Below are 21851 nucleotides of genomic sequence, written 5' to 3'. Positions count from 1 at the left end.
GCACAGTCCAGGAAGGCAATTGCCTTAAAGCCATATAGCATTGATAGGAGTTTGAACTGACTTTCTAGCCCTTAAGGAGCCATACTCCCCAAAATAGACTGGACATTTTAGGATACAGGGAACTGTAGAAAGCTAAGGAAACTACACATCTTAATTCCAGCTCAGGCAGCTCTGAATGCTAGGACTAGTTTGATATGTGCCTGGTTTTTTACTTAGAGAGAACACTGACCCATCCGTGTGATTCATTTGTCCATATATACCTCCAACTCCTCTATGAGCCCGTTGGCCTGTTTGTTCAGCTCATTCATCAGAACCATCTTGGCCATCTTGATCTGGTTTTCCACCTTCCTGTGTTGATGCTTCACCTCAAAAATCCTATAAACAGAAGGGGACAGAACATGGTGAACCCCTCCCTCCAGGTCCATGAGGCCCTAGACACAACAAATATAACAGCCAACAACTTAGAGGCTGTCTATGAATATCAGGGCCCAGTAGGCATCAAAAACAAAAAAAATGAGAACCTTCCTCCACCCCTCTAACCCTTGGACAACCCAGCCCACTTGATCTAAATGGGCCTAAAGCTTAGCCAGGTTTTCTCTAGAGAAACGTCAGGTCCATAATCAGGGCAACCTAGCAGCTCACCAGTTACACAGCACTGGAAGTAGCACAGAGAGTGAGTCATGTAATCTGTTCTCTTAGAAAGGTGGATATCCCCTAAACAATGCCAGGCAATAAAAAGAGCATGGGTAGAGACAGAAAGTGGACTAGTGGTTGCCAAGGGCTGGGGATACTGGGGAGAATGGGGGATGACTACTAATGTGTATTGGGTTTCTTTTGGGAATGATAAAAGTGTTCTAAGAGTAGACAATAATAATGATTTACACAACTCTATGAATATACTGAAAATTACTGAATTGTACATTTTAAAAGGGCAAGGTTATGGTATATAAATTATACCTCAGTAAAGTTTTTTAAAAATGGGTTTTGAAGTCACACAGACCTAACTTCCAAATCCAGCTGAGTCACTGACCAGCTGTGTGATCTTAGACAAGTCACTTAACCTCTCTGAATCTCAGTCTCCTCATCAGTACAATGGAGATAAGCCAACTCAAAGAACTATAAGAATTGAACAAAATAATGCATATAGATGCCTAACCCAGTGCCTGCCACATGATGAGTTCTTAATACCTACTAATTTCTCTTTCCACGTTAAATATCAATGATCCCATATCATTTGTAGACTTATATGGAAGACACTGGGACAGCAGTATAAAAGGCAGATTGCCACTGACTTACTGCATCCTCATGATAAACCCATGATCTGCTTTATGCCCCCAGTCTCAAGCACCTACCTCTGGCTATGCTGTGGCCATCTTCAGAAGGTATGTGCTTAGGCCCAAACTCACACTGATTATCCTGACCTAGCTTGGTTCCATCTACCAAGTGGTGACCCAAAACCCTTTCACTGGCCACAAGATTTCTAAGTTCCAGGACATATGCCTACATCTGCTTAAAACCAGTGTTTTTCATAAGTACTATATCTGATAGCCTGGTATCAGGATCCAGGATGTCAGTAAACACAGCATCTCGAGCATTGGCAAGGGGCTAGTCTGTGTTACCTGTCCTCAATTTGCTTTGCAGATGTCTGTAGAGTAGATTTCTTATGAGCCACCTGTGTAGTCACACTTTCTAGAAGCATCCTCTGGTTTTGCAAAACTTCTTCAAGATGTCTGCACCTAAAGGAGGAAGCAGAGAATAACCTGAGGAGGGCTCCGTCTTCTTTTGAGCAAGCCAGTCAAGCAAGAACCCCCACAGTGTATTTTCTCAGCCAGGCCCAAGGAAGATAGGATTATGTATAGGAAAGGTGCAGTCTTGGCCCTTCAGACCTCCAGAGAAGCCCCACAGCGGGAGCAGAGGAAAATCTCCAGCCTCAGGGCCCCAGACTGGCGTGGGCAGAGAGAGGATTTTGACACACTGGGAGCCCAGAGCTAGCAAAGCGGGGTCCAAAGCCCACCCCAGCACCCTGTGAGCAGTCACCCAGCCCCACCTGTGTTCTTTGTGTTCCACCATGAGGCAGCTATGGCACGTGAGCACATCACAGGTCTCGCAGAATAGCTTGAGCACTTCCTGTGTGTGTAGAGGACAGTACAAGGCGAAGTCCCCAGAACCACTGCTCACTCCTGTCAGAGAAGAGAGAGAAGGTGGACTTCTCTTGCTCAGGAAGACTCTCAGCTAAGCTCCACTGAGCAGCCCTCAGCCCTCAAAGGACACAGGGGAGACACAGGGCTTGGAGGAAAGGTGGTACAGATAGAAGAGGCCTTTCTCTGGACCACTGAGGCTTAAGGAGAACAAGGAAGAACACGAGCTTAGCCTGGCTAGATTTGTCCAGCTGTCCAGAAATCACACACTGCCTGCCCAAGGCTAAGGAGGGTGCTTGCTGCTGTAGCACATGGATTTCCTACAGAGTGCTGAATCCTCTAAAATTCAACCTAAACCTCTTCATTAACCAGGATGCTGTTGGCAGGGGAGGGGGGCTCCAGGCCAGATCACATGGATCATTCACTCTGGTTCCTATGGGTGTGACAAAGGTTAACCCCCTCCCATAGTTCAAGTTGGGGGCAAAGACTATCAACAGATTGTCATTTAAAAGAAGTGGCACTGGATGGACACAGAGATGAGCCTTAATCTAGGTTGTTTAATTAGGCAAGTAAGTAACTAGAAGCCAGGCATGATTACTCTAATTAGAGGTGAAGGTAGGGAACTCAGCTAGCTCTCATGATAATTCACAACTACTCCTCCCTGCACATCTGGCTCACACTCATGCCTCCCCCCAAGCACCGCAATAAGGGAGAGCCTGGCACGAACTGTTTTTTCCTGCAGGAAAGGCTCTGAGACCACCCAACCCTCACCCCCAGTAGGGAAACAAGGTCAGAAAGAGTTGCTTTCCAGAACTTTGAGGGTCCAGCTCCACTTTGGTGCACATGAGCTAGTGAGGATGGCAGGAGAGGTACCTGGTGGTCCCTTGTGGGCCCGGGGAAAGAGTGGGCCCCCAGGGGCGGGGCCATGCCGGTGCTCCTCTGTGCATGAGCTGCACAGCCAGCGGTTGCAGTAGGTGCACAGGATGTGCGCTGCCCTCTTTTCCTTGCACTCGGAGCAGTTCTGAAAGTACAAAGGTCTGGAGTTACTGATAATGTCCTCCTTTGGAGCTGCCTCTATAGGAGATCCTATAGGGTGTTCCCTGTAGGGCCATCAATTCTGGGGAGCCACCTGGGAGTGACACATGGTGGCTTGCAAAGGAAAGCGTCCTTTGTGACTAAAACAGTAGCGACTGGGTGACAGGCACTGATGGGGGCACTTGATGGGATGAGCACTGGGTGTTATATGTTGGCAAATCGAACTCCAATAAAAATATAATAAATAAATAAATAAATAAATAAATAAATAAATAAATAAATAAATAAAACAGTAGTGACCTCAAGGACTATTCCCCCAAGTCCCATGCTACAGATGAGGACACCCAAATGAGTAAGGCAAAGGCATGTTCCCCAGGCCCATACAGCCCTCACAGGGTGGTCAACATTCAGAGGGTGATCCTGTGATAAAAGGCCACACCAGGTGCTAAGGAAGGAGAGGGGGACTTCCAGGGGCTCAGCCGAGGAGATGCCAGGAAAAATTTCACAAGGAGGTGACTTCTGATTGGATGTAGAATGACAAGTAGGGAGTGAAATGGGAGAGCACGGGCAAAAGCCGAAAAGTCAGTATGCCTGCAGAAAGGGAGAAGCCACAGATATGGGAGGATATACAGCCAAGAAAGGACAAGTCCAGACCAATCCTCAGAGCCGTGCTTCCTTGCTGGGCCCAAGGAAACCTAGCCCTCTCCTGGTCCAAACGTTCATTCACTCGGTCAGCAAAAATCTTGCAGGGCTAATGTAAAAACATGAGTAAAAAAGGAGATTTGGAAAAAGTTGGTTTGTCTGTGCCTGAATATCACAGGCCATCAAAATGATGTGGATTCTGACAGCATTGTTCTCTTACTGGCATCTGACAAACCCACAGTGGGGGTTGGGGGGGGGAAGAGAAACACACGTTTTAGTAATTAAACTATGAATTCCTTGAGAGTAGAGAACATGGGTATCTCTCTCCCTAGCATCCAACAGATGGCCCAGCATGTGCCAGACATTCAATAAGAATTAGACACAGGATTGGGTAAATACATTGGCCAAATGGATCAAATGCAGTGGCACCTCTCAGAGTACCCCAGAGAAGAGAGGAACGGGAGGTGCTAGTCAGAAAGTGATTCAGAAACTCAGGAAAAGGGTATTAGTTGCTAAATACAAGCAAGACCAATGAACCCATTTAGTTCACGCTGGTTTATATGTTTCAACTCAGGGGGAGAAAATAGTACTGATATTTTCCAGTAAAAGATATAAGAAAAATACCTTCATTTTACTTTCCCCAATTCAAATATTTTGATACTTTTTGGATAGAAGGGCAGAAGAATGGGTGGATGGATAGGTGGATGAACAGATGGACGGATGAATGGATGGGTGGGTAGGTCAGTGGATGGATAGGTGGGTGGATGGGTGGGTGGGTGGATAGATGATTAGGCAAATTGATGAAGAAGTAACAAGTCAGGTGAAGTGATGGGTGAACAGGTGAACTTATGGACAGGGGTCCCACAGATCTCTGAAAAGGATCAGGTGTTTCTTTGTCCTGACTTACCCTGGCCATCTTGGATCGCCCTGTAGAGAAGCACTGCAGAAAAAAATGTTGATTTACATCCCTGGTAAGATACACTCGCTTACACCCAGGACAGGAGATGAGCTCTGGGAGGGGGACAAAAAAACAGAGTCAGGGCAACATGGCAGATTATACAAAAGGCCTAGACATGAGACTTCCTAATACACAACACCAAGGTACATGTCAATAGCACTTGTGTCAAAATGAACCACGTCTGATGTCATGGCCTGCACTTTTCATCTAGGTACTCTGGACAGAACTATCCCAGTGGGAGCCAGCCCTACAGACCTACTCACATCTGGTCTGGTCCTACCTTCCTGCCCTCCTCACAAGCCATGCCATCAAAGGCCCAACCCTGTTATGGTTCTGATAACTGGGTGCCTTCTTGCTGCTCCCACTCCTCATTCCCAGGGTCTGAGAGCCCAGTTCCTGCTACCAGATAAGATCCAGGGGGTGAGTTTAGCCCAGTGCACAGATTCAGTAGAACTAAGGTTATCACACAGCAAAACTATTTTAAAGACCTCAAAGCTAGAGCTTCAAGCAAACTCTCCCCAGAGAAAGCAAAACCTCCCTGCCTGCTCATCTAGGAGGTATCTTTCTCTTACTACCGCCAATACCAGTCTGCCCATGGGACTCAACTTTTTCTGGGCCTTCTCCATCTATCCATGTTGCATCCCCTGCACATGTCTCACATGTGAACATGACCACATTGTCTTACCCTTCCCCGAGAGAAATGTAACAGTCTCCAATACTTTCCTTAGCCTAGGAGGTTCCTGAACAACATAAGCATCATGAGACTGCCACCTTGAAGACTCTAGTGCTCTTCAGGCCCACCCCAAGAGCAGGAAGCCCACTGGATGCAGGGAAATGAGGCTGCCTGTGCACAAGCATAAGAGCCACCTGCAAAGTGGTGGCTATGGCAATGAATGCAGCACTACCAACACAATCTTCTCAGCCTCATATCATCGAAATGATACAATGGCAGTTGCAGCCAGACCAGTCACAGTCTAAATATCAGGTTTACCACCCAGTGACCCTGGTTGGGCAAGTCTCTTAATCTCACTATGCTCCTCCAGTTTCTTCATATGTAAAATGGGAAAGGAAAATAAGAGTTGCCATGAGGTTTCAATTAAATAATACTTGAGAAAGCACCTGATCCCCCACGAATGTTGACTTTGAATTCAAAATATTTCTCATAGCTCATTCACAGCAAGGCAATGATCTCAATTATCAGCTCTCCCAGCTGATGGAAGTCAGAGAGTCTGAGAGGTAGAGTGAGAACATGGCCACAAGTTCTTCTGCCCCTGCATCCATGCTCTCGCATTCCTAACCATTAAAAGGTGGAGTCTATTCTCCACCCTCGGAAGCTAGGCTGTTTTCATGACCTGCTCTGGCCAACAGAGTGCAGCAGAAGTGACAATGAACAAGTTCCAAACCTAGACCTCAAGTGGCTTTGTAGGATTCCGCTCTGCTCTCAGAACTCTAAGATCACCACATGAACAACCCCAAGTTACATTGCTGGAAGATGAAAGGCCATGCAGATCGATGCCTCATTGTCTCAGGGGCTCACTAGAAGCCATCATAAACCAGTTAGCCCCAGCTAACACCCTAGTTGAACACAGCTCACAGGAGTGAGCACAGCTAAGGTTAGCCAAGCCCAGCCAAGCCTAGCCAAGCCCTGAAGAACCACCCAGAGAGTCCCAGTCCAAATTGCTGACCTATAGAATCATCAATAAAATACAATTTTTTAAACTACTAAGTCTTGAGTGTCTTATAATGCAGCAAAAGCTAACTGATCTATCTCGTAAAAATCAAAATCCACAACATCATGCAAAGTAATAATTCAATACTCTTTCTCCCCTCCCCCTGCCAAGTCCCCCATTGAAGAAACCCTCCCCCAGCCTTCACAGAGCCATGGATCTGCAATCTCCTAAATATTTTCCTGCCTGTCAAACACAGTGGCCAGAGGTGAAGAAGAATGCTCTTCACAGGTGTCACCATCCAGGGGACTGTCCCTCTCTTCCACTTCACTCATCCTGGAGAGACCCTCTCATCTATCCCCAGGTCAGAAATGCTTCTCTAATTGTTGAAAATGATTTCCACAAGGCTTCTAAGCCCCTAGCAACAGATGCCCAAACATTAGTCTCATTATCATCATGAAAAAAGAGAAATAACTGAGGAGATCAGACAAGGCCTCATAGGACATCCTCTACTATTCCTGGCCTTAAATGCCAAAGTTATCATCTTCAGCCTTACATCTCCTTCCAAGCTGGCCTTACCTCTCTTTAGTCTCACCTTCAGCCTCACACACCCTGTGTCCTTGCCAGGGCAAATATCTCTGGTGTCTTCTGAATACCGAACCTCTGTTTGTGAAAGTGCTTCCCCTCTCCTGAAGTACTCTCTCACTCCCCTCCTTTTCAACTCCTATTCATCCTTTCAAACCTGTTTAAATGTTCTACCTTGGAGAAGCAGGGTTGATTTCCCTCAGGATGAGTTAATTATTCCCTCTTCTGGGTCCCAACACACCCCGAACATCCTTCTAGTATGACAAATATCACATTGCATTTTAACTATCTGTTCATATGCCTGCATACAAAAATAATCCACGATTGGCACTAAAGGATGTTGCATAATTTTTAGCAGATTGGACAATTAAATTTCTTTGGGTTTGGGTATCCCATGCATATTCCTTGCACTCACAGCCACTGAACAGTAGTAAGAAGTCACCTGGAAGTTTTCAGTGTGATGAGAAAAAAATGATAAAGGATGATAAAAGAATCAGGTATGATCCAGAGTAGAGGTGTGGTGCTTGGGAAAGGCTGTGAATTGGGAAATGTGGGTTCCAGGCCCAGGGATGGCACTATCTGTGTAACCTTAGATAAGTGACCCCTTCCCTCTGAACCTTATTTTCTAGATCCTTAAAATGAGGGAAATAAGGAATAGTAGGGAAGTGTTAATTATCCAACCCTCTTCCTCTGCCTCCTGCACCCAAGCTTCAGAAATATTCCCCTGATCAAGACTGGATGGGGCAGATAGCCAGTAACTTGCCTCTCTCACCTTTGCCAGCAAGTTAGGGGACAGCCTTATGGCCTAGAGGAGGTCTCCATCTAAAAACTCATCCCATCTGAAGAAGGGGTGCTGTGGCAGACAACAGAAATGGAAAACCTCAGCAATCCCACAAGCAGGTCCGAGGGAGGCCGTGGGGTGCAGAGCAGACACAGAAGACATGTGCTCTCTTTGGGTCACAATATATGTTTTTGTTTTTAAGATTTATTTATTAGAGAGAGAGAGAGAGTGAGTGAAAGAGAGTGTACAAGCGGGAGAGACAGAGAAAGGAGAGAGAGTCTCAAGTAGACACCATGCTGAGCACGGAGCCCGATGCGGTGCTCAATCTCAGGGTCCTGAGATCATGACCTATGCAGAAACCAAGAGTAGGATGCTTAACTTACTGCACTACCCAGGCGCCTTGGGTCACAACATCTTTGTCCAGAAATTCTCATCTTCACTCAGAAGGTCCCTAGCCCAAATCAAGCTGTGTCAACCTTGAACTTCTATTCCAAGAGGGTTCCCCCATTCTTCAATGTGAAAACCAAAACAAAGTTTCATTTTATTTATTTTTTTGCTTTTTAGTAGACTCCATGCCCAGTATGGAGCCCAATACCAGGCTTGAACTCACAACCTCAAGATCAAGACCTGAGCTGAGATCAAGAGTCAGACACTCAACTGACTAAGGCACCCAGGCACACCCAAAGTTTTATTTTAGACAACTGAAATATATGAACCCATAGGGCTGCAGATGTATATACAAAATAACCAAACATATGCTTATAATACTTAACATTTAATATTTAATACCTAGTTATTAATATATATTTAAATCACATGTTATATAAAATATTTAGATACATTTTTTTGTATTTGGATTATTCAAGTAATAGCCTTAAGTTTTAATTTCATACACAGGAATACCAATTCTGAGCAATGTAGATCCAGGACCCAAAGGTCACACACGATCATCCCTAGGGGAAATGGGGCTTTTGCTTCCTGAATGAAGAAGTCACAGGTACCAGAGGTTCTCCTGGGGACCTATGAGCCTGGGAGAGAAGCTCTGAAAGGTCTAAGGTGTTCAATCCACCTGTCATAAGAGTGAGCACTTTGGTCCCTAGGAGGCATGGGGCAAATTATTCTCTTAACACCACTCCCTGCACCAGATCTTTATGCATGCTATCTCATTGAATCATCAAATTACCTCTACGAGGCAAGCATTATCCCCATTTGATAGCTGGGGAGACTGAGGCTCCAAGAAGTTGCCCCTGGCAAAGATCATACAAAACAGGGGCAGAGCTATGATTGGAATCCAAGTCTCTCTGCCTCTAAAATCCGGCCCTTTCCATTATGCTATACCTCTCTAATTCAAGTGTAAACAAGGTAATTTTGTTTTAATTAATTAGATAATTTTATTATAAGTAGAATATTCCATAATAATGATCAGACTCTAATGATGCCCTGAACCCAGCTTTGGATTAGGGGAATCCAGAAGGAAGAGGCTGGGAGCTAGCCTCATTTGTGCTTCAAGTTTTAGGAAATATGATCTTTGAGGAAAGGCAGGTGAAGATGACTTTTTCTGTCCAGTAATATATCTGGGGATAGTTTCATATTGTAGAGCTAGTGGTTCTCAAACTTTGTTACATATTTGAATCCTATGGGGCACTTTAAACATCCTGATGTCCACTCCATATCAATTAAATCAAAGTTTTAGGAGGTGGAATCCAGGCATAAATATTTGTTAAAATTCCCCAGGTGAGGGCAGCCCCGGTGGCTCAGTGGTTTAGCGCTGGATGGCTTCAGCCCAGGGCCTGATCCTGGAGACCCAGGATCGAGTACCACATTGGGCTCCTTGCATGGAGCCTGCCTCTCTCTCTCTCTCTCTCTCTCTCTCTCTCTCTCTCTCTTTCTCATGAATAAAATCTTAAAAAAAAAAAAATTCCCCAGGTGATTACAATATGCAACCATGTTTGAGAACCAGCACCTTGGAGAGAGCATCTCCTGCCCCTGTGCCTGAGCCTGATAGCTCTTTCCCTGTACCACACAGCTGAAAAGGGCAGAATCACCTAGTTTTAAAGAGGGTCCACAAAGTTAGGAATGCATACTGAATGCAGCTATGATGTATCTCCCCTCTGGCAGGGAAGAGGACAGATCCCCAGCAGACAGCAGGGTGTTCTGATACCTAGGTACCCTGGGGATTGGTGGTAAGCTGGAGGACACATCCTGCCTCCCCTAACTCCCAGCTCCACTGCAGGACCCATGAGCTAAGGGTGGATCCTTAGGGTGCTGCTTGAGCTTTGGCACTATAACCACCGCTACTGGAGTCTAGAGTGTGCTGAGCTCAGGCCTTAGTGAGGCAGCAAGGGAGGGAGAGTCAAGACTGGGTGGTCCACCCTTCAGACATGAACAGCAACGCCAAGGCAACCTGGGGACCAGGAGGCTAGGGTGGGAAAGAAATCCCAAGGAAGTCTCAAGAAAGCCAGCATTGGGTCAGCTCAGCCCACCAGGTAGGGACACATAAACCACCGGTGCATAAGCCTGGAGTCCAGGGCTACGCAGCCCCCTGGGGTTAAGAAGCCCTTCATTCTACAGCTCTTGTCCATGGCTCCAAGGAACGTTATAGCTGGGGCCCAAGCTCTGACTCCCACAGAGCAGTGGCATCCTCTGAAGCAGCTTGATGCTCCTCTGCCAGCTATCACCTGTAAAACCAAAGCTGAACAGACCTAGCTTCCTGCATGTAGCCAATTCCCTCACCATACAGATTGTGACGTGGAAGCCCAGGGAGAGGGAGGGACTTAGCTGAAAACCACAGAGCCCTAATAAAATACAGGTGCTACCTTGAACCACTGAGCAGTCCCTGATTACCTACCTCTGTATCCACAAGTAAGACATTTTACCTCCTTAGCCTCTGTCAGTCACTAGACAAGAAGGAAAAAACAAACAAACAAACCTGGCATGTTGACCATCCTCACTACCCATTCCTGCCCTCCCACCCAAGGGCAGCCCCAGGGTACTAGGCATCTGGTAACCCCCCCCAACACACAAGCCCCTGCAGCCTTCCTCTAGCCCATAACTCAAAGCAGCACCCCACCACCAACAACAACACATTGCACCCACTTCCAAGATGCCTAGTCCCTGATAGAAAGACAGACTTTGATACTAAGGGGAATGCTGCTCCTGCCCCTGGCTGCCAGTAGGCTTACCTGTGGCCCTGCTGCCCCGTGATTAGAGCAACACCTGGGAGAGAAGTCAGATGAGCGACAGGTGAGACCACCACGGGTCCCGGAGGATGGTGCTTACCAAGTGCCCAGGAACACCCCCCACTGCGTGCTGCAGCCGGCTGGGCTGCAGGGCCTAACCCTTGGGGAACTGGGTCCTGGGTAGGGTAAGGGGAGCACCCTGGGTCCTCTCCTTTCTCTGATACATCCTCAGCCAGGGCTGCATTTCTCCAGCTCACCTGAGACGCTCCTGCAAGAAAAGGTTGGTTGACTCCTCCTGTTCCTGTTTATCTTGAAGGCTCTGCAGCAATTTCCCAAACTGAACAGCAAGAGGGAGACCTCAAAGAGGCGACTCTCTTCCTAGCTGCATCTCCTTCCTAATCCTCTGGGTGCCTTGGAATAGAAGCTCAGAAGGAAGAAAACGAGATTTTCAACTTTCAGGAACTAGCTCTGCCGCCCTCTGCACAGCTCAGGAGGCCATCACTCTCAGCCTTTTAGGACTCGATCCAAAAATCCTTCAGCCCTCCATGTTCCCCAAAATGACAGTGCTCATGTATGGCTGGAATCTGCCCCGATCCGGCAGCTCATTTAAATAGAGCTCATCACAACAACAGTGTTGGTGGAGAAGTGAGTAGCTGCAGGGCCCTGGGGACCCCCTGTTTATACGTAGGAAGAATGATGCAATCTGGGTATCAAAATAGCAATCCAGAACGGAATAACAGGCTCACGCAGCAGCGGTGCCTGCACAACCAGAGCTCAAGTTGACACACTCTGTCAGCCCCACACTGCTGCAGCACGCAGATGCCAGGCACACGCTCTCACCGCATCATTTTAAAAATCAGCAGGAGCCCGAGATATCCCTCCATGCCCCCGGCACTGAAGGAGGGTGTGGGGGGAGAACCTTCGACAGACATTAAAATCTATCTCCTACATACTCACCTGCTCCTGCCACTTCACCTGAAGTCCTTATCCTGTGACGTCACAGTCAGTTGCCATAGTGACCAATTGTCCGTCACAAGTGGAGGATTAGGACTTCAGATGGGGAAGACACACATTTATGATGCACAAAGGTCCTGGGAGGTACCCCTTGGCAGCTAACTCTACCCCTCCCCCGCCCCCCAGGGAGATACAGTCGAACACAAGCAGGGGGAGAAAAGGCAAGGAAAAGCAGAGTCGAGTTGAAGGGAAGACAGTAGGATGGGGCAAAACTACAAGTGCAAGATAATGGTAAAAGCACAGAGCACAGGGAAATTGTAAAAGCACGGATGGGGAGCAGCAGGGTATAATAGACTTGGAAAGACTGGCAGGAGAGTCAGCTCCTGAAGGGCCCTGAATACTAAGCTAAGGAGCTTCACCTATATCCTGAAATCAAAGGCTCTGGAGAGGGACAGAGCTGGGCTTTATGATTATCTTCATGAACTGGAGACTGGAGTCCGGGAGAAGGCTTGTCCAGTTTAGCAGTAATGGAATCCCCAACAAGGGTAGCAATGGAAATGGACAGAAGAGTTGTTTCAAAGAGAACTGATAGGGCATGACCAAAATAGGATGTGGGAGGGAGTGGTGGTGTATGAAGAAAAAGTTAAATGGAGGGGCTGTCAGGACCAGAGGTAAGAGGGAAGAGAGGGTGGTTGCCAAATCCCATCTTACATGTGTCCTACTTTCTCTAACACCCATAGCCTCTTAGGTTCTGCTTTGCTGGACCTGTGATTCACAAATCTGGAGGGTTTGTTAGAAATCCTGAATCTATCAAATCCTAATCTCTTGGGAATGGGTATAGGACCAAGAATCTATATTTTTAGCAAGTTACCCAAGTGATTCTTAGGCATTCAGACCAGCACTGGCTCAAGGACCAGTAAGCTGGAACCAGTGGCCAAGACAATTATAGTAACCTCCTAGCAGGGCTCTTTACATCCAGTCTTGTCTCCTCCAATCATTCTTCTCACTAGCCAGAATAACTCTGTAAAAATACATATTTGATTGTATTCCATTGGCCAAAAATATCCAATGTCTCCCCACTGCCTACAGAAAAGCCTGAATTGGTCATGACCCTTCACAGTGTGTTCCCAAATTTCCCTTCCAGACTTCCCACTTCCTGCCTTCAAACAATCCTATATTGTAGCCAAAAATTAACTCCATCCTCTTCCTCCTGCCCTTTCTTCCATATGCCTCAGCCTAACACCATTCCCTACCTAGAGTTCCCTTCTGTATTTGTCTGGCCCTGCTTGGTTCCTACACAGATATTCCTACCTGATGCCATTCATAGGTTCAAAACTATCCAATTTCCCCAGGCAGAGTCTAAACCAGGGGTTGGAAAACCACAGCCTGCCCGTTTTTGTAAATAAAATTTTTGTGTAACACAGTCACGTCCATCAATTCCCATATTATCTGTGCTGCAGTGGCGGTGCTGAGTAGTGGTAACAGAGGCTGTAAGACCCACAAAGCCAAAAATATTAACTACCTAGACCTTTACAAAGTTTGCTGGCCCCTGGCCTAAAGCAATGGCTACTCCACTTGTTCTAGCCTCATCCTTTGGGGTTCAATCCTGGTAATGAGGATCCTGCTTACTTCCAAGTCAACTCCCATCCATCTGTGCTCTAGCTGGTCACACTTGAGCCAACCTCCAGTTTGGGATCGGATGTTTCAGACAAGCAAAGGGTATTCCAGGAGGAGGCAACATCAAAACTATAGGATTATAGATGTCAAGCTGTGAGACCTCTAGGGGAAAGACTGGTAAAGCTGATTCATGAAGAGGAGTAACAGAGATGAGGCTCTAAAATTAGTTTGGGGCAGCCCGAGTGGCTCAGCGGTTTAGTGTCACCTTTGGCCCAGGGTGTGATCCTGGAGGCCAGGGATCAATTCCCACGTCAGGCTACCTGCATGGAGTCTGTTTCTCCCTCTGCCTGTGTCTCTGCCTCTGTGTGTGTGTGTGTGTGTGTGTGTGTGTGTGTGTGTGTATGTCTCACGAATAAATAAATAAAATCTTTAAAAAAGAAAAAATAAAATTAGTTTGGAGTCAGATTGGGAAGGGCCTTGAAGGCCTAAGTTTCTGTTCTGAATGGTAAGCAATTGAGAGCCTCTAAGGTAGCTAGAACTGTAGGCCCACCACAGAAGAGAAAGATCAGGGCTGAAGTTAGAGGATTCAGGAGCATAATGTACAGAGGCAAGAGGTAAAGTGAGGTCAGGCAAGGAGATCTGGAGAGTGTGGGACAGGGCCAGGTGGCCCATCAGAAGCCAAGTCAGAAATCGAGCATGAGAGCAAGGTGATAGGCTGAGGCAGGTGATGATCCACAGCTTTCAGAGCCCATGTTCCTAGGACCACCCGACTGTGAAACAAGCTTTTGGTACCAAGAAAGAACCTGGCGCGGAATGCAGAAGATACAGTTAAGGATGAATCTAGGCTCATCTCATCTGATACACTGGCACCTCTATTTTTTTTACATCAAATCTCAAGAGTCAATTCAAGGACTGCACTGACATACTCTATGCAAAGCCACTGCTTTGTTCCCATTTCCAACTGCTCCTGGACAGAGAGACAGTGGGACAACCAAGGGCAGCAGCCTACTCTAGGTCTGCAGCTCCTATTGGCCCACAAGCCCAGGCAAGCCCTGGATTGGCAGGCAAAGGAGATGAATTTCTTTTCCAGGCTCTGTAATAACTATGGCATTCAGCAGGATTCTAAGGCTTTCTGGATTCCTGACGCTCCATTTATGCAGTGAGGGATTAGAGATAAGCTCCAAGAGTCTTTTCTGCTCTCTAGCCACCACAACAGTCAACCATGACTGGTTCCCCTTGAATGAGAGAGTTCCAGTAGCCAAGGGACCCCTCCAAGACCCTGTCCATCAATCATAGCCACCTTGAACTGAGGGAAGCTTTAGCAAATCTGCTCTAGCCATATCCTTCCAAGCACTGGCAGCAGCTAGTACACCCCCTAGAAACACAGCCTGCCTCCTTCCCATTAGCAGGGGAATTGCTCTCCCAGTAACGGGTACCTTTCTGAGGTGCCAGTGCTACTCCCGGGGCCCCAGAGAGCCAATTAAGGTGAGGAAACTGTTCATGAACTACAAAACCATCCCGCTGATAGGGCTCCAGAGCTCCAGCTTCTGCACCTGCTGCACACCCAGCTCAGTCCAGCTTAGTTGCCTGCCTTCCACCTAGGATACTTGGGTCACTGCCCACAACAGACCCCACGATGGGTGGGCACACCGTTCAGCACCTGGACTGAGCAAATAGCAGTCACCTCACCTTCCAGTCTCCTATAGCTGAGATCTCACCACCCCCCTACCTCCCACCTTCAGCCCAGGCCATTAGAGCCCCTCCAGCTGAGCTCTCATTAAGATCCTCATTTCTTTCTCTGACTCTGAGGTTGTAGCATCTTGCATCAGTTCCCTCTCTTTGGATCTTCCCAAAGTCCCAAGGCCTGCCCACTGAGGGACAGAGATTGCTCCCCCTTTCAGCATCTGTAGTTTACAAGGGATAGGCTGCCACACATTAGTAGCTTCAGGAAGCAGGAGGCCATGGTGGTTATTTGGTGTTCTTAGAGCTCTTCAAGTCCAGTCCTGAAAGCCAGAGAAGACCTGGGATTGCCCAATTAGTGCTGGAGTCCAGATTGAGCTCTAAGGGCCATGACCTTCACCCACGTCTTGCATATCAATCACCCACACTGATAATGGGAAAAGTAAAATACTAAACAGGTAGATTGTAAAACTTTGATATCAGAATCAATGTCTCCCAGCTAGGATTTGTCTTTTAGTAGATTTGAAAAGAAAAAAATAATGTTCCTTTTACATATATGGGGAAGGAAATATCCAATTAATGGCCCTTCTCCCCTAAAACAACTAGAGCCAGAGGAGTCCTGAGAATTCTGAAGACAAATGCAGCACATTCAGAGCTTGCTAACTTAAAGTATCACTTTGTGACTCACTGGCCGATTTCTCAGCGTTTGACCTAGGACAATTTTCAATTAGGCTTAAAAGCAAACAATCCCCTGAATATATTCTTATTGGCTAAGTAAATCCATTTCCAATATCCAACCTTCACACTGCTGCCTTTGCTCTGGTCCCCACCACTAGCTTTTGAAGACCTTGCCCAGCTGGTCTCGTTAGAAGCAGAGACCTAACACAGACACATTTCCAAGTGTGATGGAGTTGCTGGGGAGAATCTCAGCTAAGCTGTGGCCACATTAAAGATGTGCACCTGATGACTCAGGCTGCAGCAAGGGTTCTTTCCTGAAAAATTCTCCATGGAGTCTCCCCATCAGTTCAGACATTTCAGGTGAAATCTTCCCCTGAGCACAGTGCAGACCAGAAACTTTGAAGACAGGTTTGACCTAATCTGCCACTTATGAGTTGTTTTGGGCCCTAGATCTTACATATTCACGATACCCAGGTTTTTCTTTTTCTTTTTTTTAAAGATTCTTTTTTTTTTAATTTATTTATTCATAGACACAGAGAGAGAGGCAGAGACACAGGCAGATGGAGAAGCAGGCTCCATGCAGGGAGCCCGATGTGGGACTCGATCATGGGTATCCAGGATCACACCCCAGGCTGCAGGCGGCGCCAAACCGCTGTGCCACCGGGGCTGCCTGATACCCAGGTTTTTCAACTGTAAAATGGGAATAATAGCTAATTTTAGGATTGTCAAGTTTTAAAAAGATAACTACAAGTACCCAGTACAGTGTCTGCGAACCAACAGGTGCTTGATAAATATATTTGCACCTTGCAGCTTGAGAAATACAAAGGGGCAGCGTCACAAATGCAAGTCTTCCTTCCATGTAAGAGCCATGGAGATCTCTGTGGATTCACTGGTTAAATCATCTGTTCAATAAATATTCACTTAAACCCCCATCCTGTGTCAGGTTCTGTGTTGGGCTATAGGGCTGTAGAGATGAAAGGCCTCCAGCCCAGTTAAATCATATGCCTCCTGTGGTGCTGAGCACCAGAAGTGCAGGCCTGGGGAGGCTCCACCAAAGGATCAAAGTTGAAAACCAGCTAGACAGACCCTGAGCCCAGGCACACAGCCTATTCAACACAGCCATGCTCAGCTCTGCCCAGCAACTGGGACCTAGATTTATGGAAATGGGCTTATCCCCATGCACTGGTGGCCCACCTGGCTGGGGGCATTGATGCCAGGGACCCTATTTATTCTTTAGCCCCTACTCATCTCCCTCTAGCTGCGCCCATATTTTAATTTTGAAAACCTGAGATTGGCAGAAATGGGGTAAGTCTGCACCCTTACTCAGCTGGATAAAGTGGCAGCACTAAAATCTCTTTCCCAAGAACCAGAATCCCAAAGCATGGCTTCTCAAATTTAGACCAGAAATCAAGTTCGGGTATTAGGTCTCTCACCAGACTTACCAGAGATAGATGACAGCTCTCCTTTTAATAAGACAGCTCACTTGGGTACCATTCTTTCAGTACTTCCAAAAGCATTCAGCAACTGATATCCACCAGTCCTGGTCCACGGAGAACCTCTCAAAGGTACTGCTTCTTTGCCTTCTTTGCCTTCACATCCATCCACACCATATTCTCATATTATTATCATCTATCTAGTTATCTGCCCTTCAACAGAACATGAATCCCTTGAAGGCAAGGGCCTTGTCTTTTCGCCTCTGTACCATAAATGCCAAAGATCCTGGTACACAGAAGTCAAATAGTCTGAAGGAGACAGACAGACACATACAGACACACAAACCAACAAATACCCACACAGCACAGAGTCCTAAAATCCCCAAGTAGTCATGGAAGCTGATTCTACTCTTCACCCATAAATGCAAATATGGAAGGTAAAAACATGGCCCAGCCAGGCCATAGGACATACTAAAGAATATAAGATGCCACATATTTAAGAAATCACCTCTTGTTCCAAATCAAGCATGTTCATATCTGACAGATTTTTTTTTCCATTTCAGTTTCAAAAGTTCTAAATAACAGTATTTTTTGTGTGTTTCTCAGCTTTTGACTACCTCCTATGAGCAGTACCGAATGTTCTACATGTACATCATCATTTAATCTTCACAACAATCCTATAAGCTAATTACTACTATCATCATCCCCACATTATAGGTGAGATGACTTGCCCAGACTATACAACTACTAAGTGGCAGGCAGATTAGAACTCTGTCGCGCACGCTGGGGGCGACAACCGTCCAGGGATGAGGGTAAGGGAATGAGGAAAAGAAAAGAGACATAAACAGAGTGGGAGCAGGAGGGACATATGGCCGGATTCAGCCACAATGCCAACTTTATTTGTATTATTCACTCTTTTATAAAGCAGGGTTGTTTAACAAGCAGGATATTTTAAGCTTAGTTCTCCAGACATGTCCTTTCACAGTAGACAGCAACAGTATGCGCCCTTGAATAGATAGCTATAGTATGCGTCCTTGAGCCACAAGCCTTCAACAACAAGGGTGAGACAGGTGGGCCGTGGTTGGAAGAGTCAACAGAGAGCCATTGCTCTATCCATTAACCCCTTCCTGGCATGCGGTTCCCAACAGAACTCACACTCAGATGGCCAGACATATTGACACTAAAGCGTATGTTTTCATTCTCCATTACACTCAGAATAACTTGGCAAACGAACACTACTGGTTTTTTTTTTTAAGATTTTATTTATTTATCCCATGAGAGACACATAGAGAGAGGCAGAAACATGAGCAGAGAGAGAAGCAGGCTCCATGCAGGGGACTCCAGGATCACATCCTGGGCCGAAGGCAGGCGCCCAACCGCTGAGCCACCCAGGCGTCCTGAACACTATGATTCTAATAATTGTCATTAGTATGACTTAGTTTTCTGATTTTTTAGAGCCATACAAAGCCTTGAGACATGCATAGTTTATGTTAAAAAGCCGAGATGGGATCAAAGACTTAAACATAAGAATTAAACCTATAAAATTCTTAGAAAATACAGGGGGAAAGCTTCACGGCAATGGATTTGGCAATAATTTCATGGCTAGTACACCAAAAGCACAGGCAACAGAAGCAAAAGTAGGTAAGTCGGACTTCAGCAGAATTAAAAACTTTTGTGCATCAAAGAACACTATTAAGAGAACAAAAAGACAACTCATGGAATGGAGAATATTTCTACAAATCCCATATCTGATAAGGGCATAATATCCTAATATATATATATATATATTCCTACAACTCAGCAACAATAACAGAAAACAATTAAAATGTGGGCAAAACTGAAAATCTATACCATTATACAACAACTCTCCATTTCCCACTCCTCCCCCAACTCCTGGCAACCACCATGCTACTCTTGGTCTCTATGAATTTGACTACTCTGAGTATCTCATGTAAATAGAATCATAGACTATTGGTCTTTTTTGTTAACTGGCTTATTTTATTTAGCATCATGTTCTCAAAGTTCATTCATGTTGTAGCATGTGTCAGAATTTTCTACCTTATTAAAGCTAAATAGTATTCCACTGTATATACATACCACATTTTGTTTATCCACTCATCTGTCAATGGACACTTGGATTGCTTCCACCTTTTCTCCTTGTCAATAATGTAGTTATGAACACAGGTGTACAAATCTCTCTTTGAGTTCCTGATTTTAATTCCTTAATTCTCTCTGGCATATACCCAGAAGTGGAATTGCTGGATTATATGGTAATTTTATTTTTAAAATTTTTAAAGGAATGGCCGTACTGTTTTCCACAGAGGCTATACCATTTTATATTCCCACCAACAATGTATAGGATTCCAATTTCTCCACATGCTCACCAAACTTGTTATTTTCTGTTCTTTTCTCTTAATAGTAGCCATCCTAATGGGTTTGAGGTGGTATCTCATTGTTATTTTGATTTGTATTTCCCTAAAGATTAGTGATATTGAGCATCTTTCTGTTTACTTACTGGCCATTTGTATATCTTGCTTGGAGAAATGTCTATTCAAGTCCTTTGCCCATTTTTATTATTTTTAAAGATTTATTTATTTATTTATTTATTTATTTATTTATTTATTTATTTATTTATAATAGATATATAGAGAAAGAGAAGTAGAAACACAGGAGGAGGGAAAAGCAGGCTCCATGCTGGGAGCCTGACACAGGACTCAACCGGGACTCCAGGATCGTGCCCTGGGCCAAAGGCAGGCGCTAAAACACTGAGCCACCCAGGGATCCCCACCTTTGCCCATTTTTAAATTAGGGGTTTTTTTAATTGTTGAGTTGGAGAAGGTCTTTATATATTCTGGATATTCACCCAACAATGCTGGAACTTGTTAAGACATATTTAAGATCCACCATGTGTGTAAATTTAACTAGATTTTCAAGTGTCCTTTAAGAACATTTATTTGTTAAACAACTGAAACACTTAAAAAGAAAATAAAATATATTCAATTTATAAAAGCAAATATTATCCAAGTTTACAAATATGTTCAAATATTAATAAAAACCCCTTTAGAAGTAATTGCTAAATTTTGCTACATTTATAAATAGTGTAAGACTTACAAGTTAAAATTAAAAGTTTAAGGACTAAATTTAAGCTTAAAAATCAGACATTAATTTTAAAAATCAAACTAGATCATTTTTTCTGTGCTCCAAACTCACAAAAGAGCTCAGAGAGGTTTCACAGCTTGCCCAAGGGTTTAGAGAGCTCAAAATTCATAGCTAAGGACAACTGCACTTCTCTAATGCCTCAAAGCACCTAGCCTTGGGCTACAGATCACTTTAATAATACTGCAGACAACAAAACAAACAGACATGATATTTCTAAATGCTCTCAACTTGCTTGACCTCATCCTCCAAGTTCATCCAACAGAGAGACATTGCACCTCTGTTACAGGTCTGTGCTAGAATGCTGAGCTGAAAGGGACCTGATTCATATCTCCATGGACTCACAGTCCTCAATGAGACTGTTCCCTAGGAAACCTGACATTCACCAGCAAGACACAAGCTCCTCCCACCAGGCTGGACTTAAATGGTGAATGGTTCACTAGTCAGTAGGAGTCTGTTCAAAATCAGGTCCCAACCATTCCTATGGGGGCAGCAGCTTTCCCTTCGCCTCAGAAGTTTAGAGAGTCAGGACAGTGTCCTCTCCATCTGGGGAGTCTGTGAAACCTTGAATCAATACCTTCCCAGGTTTCTCAGTTTGCCACCAATTCAAGGAAATCCCAAACATGGAAAGTCCCAGCTTTCCAGATACAGGAGGCATCAAGAGGATTTGCTTTGTCTCATATTCCCCAAAGAGTTGTGTTTGGCAATGAGTATCCCTTGGGCATTTTAATTCTGATTCTTTCTACCTGAAATTCAGTTCCTATGAACAAGGAAGAGATGTGTTATAAGGAAGGAGGGGAACCTGTGGTTCTTTTGTACTTACCAGGTGGAATGGTCCTGTGAGCTTTGGAAACCTGTCTCAGCTCCTGGATGAAGCCCTGGAAGCAGTTCTTGCAGAGCAAATGCTGGCAGGGTAGGAACCGGGCACCCACATTTTGCAGGTCTTGTTGGCACAATGAGCAGGTCAATATCATGGCCTCCATCTGACCATTCCTGTGTTTCTGGTCAACTAGTGGCAGCCCCATAAATCTCAAGCCCGTATCCGTGGCCGTGCTTGTGACCGGGACCGGGGCTCTTCCCGTGATATCCTCAGGTGTGCAGCAGTGTGTAGATCGAGAAAGCTCCACTCCCTGTAAGTGAAGCACAAAACAGAGTGATTAATTCCTTTAGGGTTGGGGAAGTTCCTGGAAAGGCCAGAGAGGACACAGAGAACTGGAGGCTCAGGCCCTGCAACCAGCAGGCCTCAGCCTCAAACTCTCACTTGAGCCCAAAGAGGGAGTCCAGCATCTCTGCTGCAGAGGTTGTGTGTTTCTTACAGAGTTTGTTGCCTGCAAAAGTGTCCAACATC

General features: G+C 45.6%; 1 protein-coding gene across 3 annotated transcripts in view; it reads right to left on the bottom strand.

The window, feature by feature from the left end:
- TRIM66 (tripartite motif containing 66) overlaps positions 1-21522 on the bottom strand; it is a 53124-nt gene extending 31602 nt beyond the window's left edge. For 2 of the 3 annotated variants that reach the window (XR_005983854.1, XM_041729610.1), the window contains exons 1-6: positions 21327-21501; positions 4723-4826; positions 3012-3159; positions 2048-2180; positions 1620-1736; positions 261-375 (exon numbers count right to left, since the gene is read on the bottom strand). Coding sequence is in view for 2 of the 3 variants with exons in the window: in XM_041729610.1 (XP_041585544.1) it covers positions 261-375; positions 1620-1736; positions 2048-2180; positions 3012-3159; positions 4723-4826; positions 21327-21486 (777 nt within the window). In the remaining variant the exon portion in view is untranslated. Of the gene's footprint in view, positions 1-260; positions 376-1619; positions 1737-2047; positions 2181-3011; positions 3160-4722; positions 4827-21326 lie in introns of all 3 variants that reach the window. The other variant, XM_041729612.1, reaches the window with a different exon arrangement.
- Between the last annotated feature and the right edge of the window lie 329 nt (positions 21523-21851).

Source organism: Vulpes lagopus, chromosome 15, assembly GCF_018345385.1.
Source record: "Vulpes lagopus strain Blue_001 chromosome 15, ASM1834538v1, whole genome shotgun sequence".
Taxonomy (NCBI): domain Eukaryota; kingdom Metazoa; phylum Chordata; class Mammalia; order Carnivora; family Canidae; genus Vulpes; species Vulpes lagopus.
The sequence above is the reverse complement of the archived record's forward strand: the minus strand, read 5'-3'. Positions and strand labels throughout refer to the sequence as shown.